This window comes from Rhinolophus sinicus, chromosome 8 (genome assembly GCF_057876585.1).
Source record: "Rhinolophus sinicus isolate RSI-liver-muscle chromosome 8, RSI-T2T, whole genome shotgun sequence".
NCBI lineage: Eukaryota > Metazoa > Chordata > Mammalia > Chiroptera > Rhinolophidae > Rhinolophus > Rhinolophus sinicus.
Window position 1 is genome coordinate 72009260 of NC_142508.1, and position 6958 is coordinate 72016217.

General features: G+C 42.4%; 1 protein-coding gene across 2 annotated transcripts in view; it reads right to left on the reverse strand.

Moving 5' to 3' along the window:
- Positions 1 to 6358, reverse strand: part of CFAP263 (cilia and flagella associated protein 263) — a 19107-nt gene extending 12749 nt beyond the window's left edge. The window contains exons 1-3 of one of the 2 annotated variants that reach the window (XM_074314799.2): positions 5278 to 6358; positions 3439 to 3565; positions 2067 to 2228 (exon numbers count right to left, since the gene is read on the reverse strand). In XM_074314799.2, the coding sequence (XP_074170900.1) occupies positions 2067 to 2228; positions 3439 to 3565; positions 5278 to 5381 (393 nt within the window). In that variant the 5' untranslated portion in view covers positions 5382 to 6358. The remainder of the gene's footprint in view (positions 1 to 2066; positions 2229 to 3438; positions 3566 to 5277) is intronic. The other variant, XM_019754775.3, reaches the window with a different exon arrangement.
- Between the last annotated feature and the right edge of the window lie 600 nt (positions 6359 to 6958).

Sequence of the window (6958 nt, forward strand, 5' to 3'; positions counted from 1 at the left end):
AAGTTATAATATCCATAATAAGGGGATGAACAAAGAAAAACAGGGCCTCAGATATCTCTATAAATATGTGTTTCCGTATCTGAAATATTATTTATCTATTAAAAATTATAATGTTAATATAATATATGATATATGATGATATATAAAAATATAATATAATGTAATATAATCTGGAATGTTATACACGAAAACATTAACTACAATCACATCGGGAGAGATGGATTGGTGGAGAGACAGGGAATACTCTTACTAAATATTTCTATAATTTGAAAAAAAGATGTTATAAATGAGTACATGTGATGACATGGAAAGATATTTTAAGTGAAAATATGGCTTATAAAATAATATGATAACTTTTATAAAGAAATTCATACATGCATAGACAATCATCTAAAAACTATTTTATATAAATAAATACACGAGTCTAATTATACAATAATGACCTTTAGGTGGTAAGATTGTGGATGTTTTCAAATATGCTTCTTTTAACTTAACTGTATGTGTAAATTTTGCTACAACAAACAGAGATTGTCTTTAAATAGAAAACACAAAAACACACACATTATTTTAAAGAGTAAAACAAGACATTCTCTGCAGCTGCAGAGCAAATCATCCTCGTTCAGGCTTTTTCATGGGGCACCAAGAAGCAAGTGTCTTCCTCCAGGGGCCGGTCTCTGGCCTCAACCTCTTCCCTCCCCATCGTCTTCACATGCTAGAACATTAATCCACCTTAAATGCCTTTTTCAACCTGTTGATCCCCTGTTCAGACTTCCTCACTGGGGTCCTGATTTCTAAGACATCAAAGATAAACTCCTCTGCCTGGCTTTCACAGTCTCACAGCTCTCCTCACCCCGATTTCCTAACACAGTCCCCAGAGCACCCTCCTCTCTAATCACACCAGCCTCCTCAATGTCAAGAACCTGCCATGCTCATTCCCACCTTCACTGCCTCGCTCATGCCATTCTCCTCACCTAGGGGGCCCTTCTTTTCCTGTTCCTTAAGCCCATGCTATCATTTTTCAAGGCCATGCCAAGTCCTAGGTCCGTTCCATCTCCTCAATAAGTCTTCTCTGACCATTCTAGCCCACACTGTGATGTTTACATCACGCAATCGAGCATGTGAGGACAATACTACCAAATCCTGAGCTCCTTTAACGTGCTAGAATTCAACGATGAACGTTTGGAAATAGAAAGAAGGAAAGTTGTGGGGGGGAAGGGGAGGGAAAGAAGGAAGGAGGGGTAGGTTTATGAAATACAGATGGTTCATCAATGGAGACATGAGTCCACTGATCGGTCCCTCTTGAGACAATGAGTGCGATTCTGTGTGTACCCACATTTAGAAATAGAAACATTTAGAAATAGAACAGTGAGATTTATTTTTCATACAACATGGCTCTCAAATACAAGCCAACAGCTTTATCCCACGGGCAACCGTATCAACAGTGATATTTCGTCTCTGGAGGGCAGCAGACCGTGTTGGTCTCCAACTAGATATGGACCATGGTCATGCATGCTGCATCTGGAGGGTGACTTAGGGACTTTTCAACCAACTCACTGACTTAAATCTCAAACCTTTGTATTATTAAGAAATTATTACAAATTTTAAGGGCACTTATGATTATTATGGTTATGGCTTTTTTTTTTTTTAAGAATCCATATCTTAGAGAAATATACTAAAATATTCACAGATAAATGATACGTTTAGAATTCACTTCATAATAGCCCACTGGCCTACGATGAGGGTGATGTTGGTAGGGTTGTGGAGGAAACAAGAGTGGCCATTGTTAATAACTGTTGCATGTGGTTGTTGAGTACATAGGGGTTCCTTGTGCTGGGCTCTCTGCCGTTGTATAGTTTTGAAATTTTCCAGTTGAAAAATTTTAAATCTGTTGTCTCCTCAAGGAGGTGGCGGTAAGTTCCTTAAAGGTAGGCCCTCAATTTGTCTTCATCTATTAATATTTGGGTTTCTTTCAAAGTACCAATAATTATATGAACACACCCTAGGTACTTCTTGGTGAGACGGGAGTGGGGCACGAGGTAGGATGGCCTAGAGGGAGAAAGGTGTACCTCGTGATACTGCAGGTCCCGTTCGGCATTTGCCCTCAGGTGCCTGATTTCATCCTTCGTGTCCTCCAGTTCCTTTTGTACAAGCTCGCATTTCTGGTCGACACTGAGGCTTTTCACATGGTCCATACCTATGCGGGATTTGGATCTACGCTTGATTCGCAACTATACCTCAAGAAAAACAAAGTCATTGTCAGGTAGGAAGTGGTAAAGCAGCCCGAGGTGGGCATCAAAATGACCGCTCAGACCTGCTAGAAATTCCTTTAATGACAGCCAGAGAGAACAAACTCAGTGTGAAGGGATTCTCGATGTTAGGCCTGAAGTGACGGTTATTTCACAAGTCAACCTAAGGCCCTGAGTGAAATACTTCCAAGGCCTATGCTTGACAACGAACTGAAAATAAATAAGGGAAAGTGTCTCGAGGATGGAGAGACTGTGAAGCTGCAGAGACTAGCACTCAAGTAAGGGTCAGGGGAGGCCCAGAGTCCAGTGCCTCTGGAATTGAACGCAGAAGAAAAACTGCATCCGGGGGTGCAATGCTCAGCAAAAACAAATAAATGGACAAAAACTTTAGATTTCCTATACATTTCAACCCAAGATCACAAGCAGGTGGCCCAGGGAATGGGTGGGCCTCAAGCTGGGATTGTTTGGCCCTCAAAGAACAGACTCATACACAGTTTTAAATGTAAAAAAAAAAAAAAAAAAATTGCCCACATTTGAAAATCAGGATATGCTACAAAATAATCCAGATTTCCAGCTTGTTTTGAAAAAATCATCTGTTCTGGCAACATCAGGCCACCTGGCTGGAGCTTTTAGAACTCTTTAGTGCCCACATCCGGCCCCTCCACCTCTTTATGTGACTGAGGCTTGTAAACATTTGAGTTCCCCAATTTAAGGGAATTATTTCAAATAAACTAAGATATTCTGGGAGAGTTGATCTACTGTCTATTGAATGTGATTCCCTTCACACTCACTTGAAAGAGAAACCTTGAAGGGGAAGAAAGAACCAAAAGAACAAGGAGAAAGTCTCATACCACTTGGCCGAAGAGGGCACACCAAAGGCAGATACATAAATACCATTTGCATCTAAATCATGGGTGTCCAAACTTTTTTCAATGTTTTTTACAAAGGGCCATATGCGGTAAATTACACAAACAGCCGGGCCACTCACTCAAGGTGAAGTACGTATTGCCTCACCTGGTTTATTTAAGTAAACTAAATATATTTTTGGAATTTGCTGTGGGCCAATTAACAATGGATTGCAGACCACAGTTGGCCCGTGGGCCGCAGTTTTGGCACCCCTGATCTAAAGAAACAAACAGAATAAGATAATCCTTAGATCTTAAATTCTTAAAATAAGATAATTCTTGTGTACCCGTGCAAATTCTGCTTCCAACATTTTCATTTCTGATATTCGTAGCGGTCGCTGATCCCTGGATTCCAGTTTATTGTAATATTTCTCAAACATCTCTGTCTCAGTTTTGAGAGCAGAGTTTCCATAGCTGCAAGACAGAGGGTACCTGAGTAAGTTCTATTAATAGGAGTTTCAACACCAAATAACTAGTATTTAACACTTACTTTCTATGTGTGCCCTTCTGAGATACTTAATCTATTGGTGCCTCAGTTTCCTCATCTGTAAAATGGGAATAATAACAGCACCTACCTTTTAAGGTTGCAATAAGGAATGCAAAGCTTTCGGGACAGTGCCTGGCACACAGTAAGTCCTATTTAAACATTTTATATTATTTACTACGTCTAATGAGCCACAGAATTCAAAGCACTAGGATTATATTGAAAATTGTGGCTGTGATGAAGCTACAGGTTTCATCTTAAAGTATTTTCTAACCCATGTGTGAAATTCCTTTTGAATTACTACATTCTTGAAGTCACACACGTCTACAATCTTCAGATGTTTTCTTTGGTTTATGTTTCTCAGGTTTTTTTAATCTCCAGTAACCAATAGACGAAGCATCCACTGGAAGTTTATGATAAATGGTGGAGAAGCTTTGAACAGATGGTTTTTAAACAACTAGGGATGACAAACCTAATTTATCCTGTACAAGCCAAGATTATGACCTTTTAAACTTTATATATACAGTTATATATAGCACAGTTATATATATGTTATTATAATGTTACATATAACATAATAACTGCGTGTAATACACATGTGTATGTACATGTATATATGAGAGAGAACAGCTTTGATATTTTCATATGTTATTGAGCTAATTCCTGTTTGGCTGAATTTTAAGATTAGTGGAAAACACTCAGTGGGAAGCCGAATAAATCAAAGCCTCTTTCTTTTTCAGCATACGTCACGTTCCCACTGTAGGCTGTGGAGTCGGACCTGAGCCTGAATCCCAGGACTACCACTGTCTAGCTGTGTGGCCTTAGGAAACCGACTTACCCTCTGTGTCTTTGTTTCCTCACCCACTTCCTATGGTCACTGCTATACAAGGTCATATATGCAAAATACCTGGTACATAATAAGCACTCAAAAATGGTAGTTATTAGTAATAATACCTCATTTCTGTCCTAAACAGTTTTAGGTGTATATGGTAGAAGTAACATCTGTTCAGCTGCCAGAGATAGGATATTCTGTGTGAGACCAATAAGTTATACCGTTACCACAACTACATCATAGAACCTTGCTATCCAATTTATTTGCTAAGTAGTAGATATAAAAGATTGCTAAAAAAACCCCAGAATATTGGGCCAGTCATTCTTTGCTGTCCATCTCCATGCTTATACATTGGTTCAGGCATAAGTTGCCTGATACTGAAAACATCTCGACAGCCTCCTTTCTATCCTGTTGCCACATTAATTTTATCATAGAATCTTAGCATTGCAAAGGGGCTTAGAGGTCACCTGGTCCAACCTGCCCCCTGCCCACAGTGTAGAGAAACTGCTAAGCACACAGGCTGGCACCAGACACACCCACCAGGCTGAAGCCCTGGCTTCTCCAATTACCCTCTGGGCTTCCCACCATCAGCCCCAGGGCCTACACCTCCACCCTCTTCTGGCTCCATCAAGGCTTGTTAGCTCAGCGGGGGTGCAGACTCAGGGGTAAAGAGCAGAGACAAGTTCCTTCGCCTCTTCGGGGTTGGGAAGGTGGGGGGTGTCTCATTTTCCTCAGTGTTCAACGCGGACTTGGGTGTCTCCATGCTGGACCAATGTCTGAGCCCACACGGTGAGGAGGGGCCGCCAGTACCTGAGCTCTTCCACCAGCCCGTACAGCTGGATAACAGGCAGCTCGTTCTCCCCCTCCTCGACCTGCGACTCGCTGACAGGTGTGTCGATGTCATCATCCGTCATCACTCCAACGAAGCAGCCCTTGCCAATTCCGAGTGTGGCCAAGACGACAGTGCTAGCGCCTCCGGTCACTTGGGCTGCAACCTAGCGTGCGTTGCCGGGGCAACCGGACGCCGGAGTGTGGGCGGGGCTCCTGGCAGCCCCGCCCAGCAGGGCCCCTTACATCTCGGTGCTGACCACAGGGAGGTCTCTGGCCTTGACCGTTCATTTTCACTTCTCCAACAATAGTTCTCTTTCTGAAGCTTATAAACAACAGAAATTTATTTCTCACAATTCTGGAAGCTCATGGTGCCAGCAGCTTTGGTGTGATGGTCAGTGAGGGCCCACTTCGCGGTTCACAGATATCACCTTCTGTGTGTCCTTAGGTGGTGGAAGAGCCTTCAACAATAATTCTTCAAATGATAATAATAGCAGCTACTGTTTGTTCCGCACTTACTATGCCACTGACACCATGTTAAGCATAGTTTATGAAAATCCTTGCAACAACCCTGTAATAATATCGATTATTCTTTTTATTCTTCAAAGGAGGAAGCTGAGACCCACAAAGTTAATGCCATTTGTCAGGGTGTCTTCCTTCCCCTACCTCACTGTGAGGCTTCTACTCTGCTCACTACCTGGTACTTCATGAATACGAACTGCAGTGTCTCTCAGATACCAAGAGCCTGCATTCCTGGAAGGAAAAACCGGGCTGATTATTAAATGGGTATAAATTCAAGAGACGTCCTAAACAGGCACTAAATGCGGTCTTAGCATCCTGGGAGATGTATGGAGCAGACCCTCCAGGAACTTCCGTTAAATGAGGGAAATCAGTCCCCTGGAGTGACGATAGTCACAAGGTTGGTTGTGCCTCACACCGTTTCATAGTTATCATCTCATTTAATCTTCAAACGTCTTATGAAATTGGTATCATTGTCTTCATCTCACAGATCAGGAAACTGAGGACTCGAGTAGCTTAGATGAGTTGTCTGTGGCCACACAGGAACAGAATCAAGCTCTAGCGGAACCTGGTCTATGCTGTTAACCTCTGCACTGATGTGTGTCACGGCGAGGATGGGTGAGGCAGCAGGTAGCTTTCTGCCTGCTCCCATCCGGATGGGAGTGATACAGGATGGGAGTGATACAGGAGAGTTGGCATGTCCCTAGGTAGATAGGGGGGGTCCTTGGTGGAATAAAGAAAAGACAGCCATATCCTAAAACTTCAGGTTTTGAAATCACTCCTTCGCTCCAGGACATAATGTAACAAGGCCTTGAGGTTAATCATAAAATTCCTTTTGGCCTGACAAATGGAGCAGATCTGATAAACAAAGAGTGGGTTACTTTGCTAATTCCTTTAGGATGGGCAAGCAGAACAAACCTGGTAAATGAATTTCACTAGAAGGAGCCAGTTCCCTTCTTCAAACAAGTTCTCTTCTCCAAACAGCTCCCCTGCCCCAAACAGCCAAAGGGAAGGTATAAAAGTGAGAGCTTTTGCCTCAATCAGGGAGCACCCCCGTTCGGGACGCCCTCCCGCTCGGGAGCTGCAACCTCTTCTCTTGCTTCTAATAAACTATCCTCTTTTTAAAACTTTTTGCCTCTCCCTG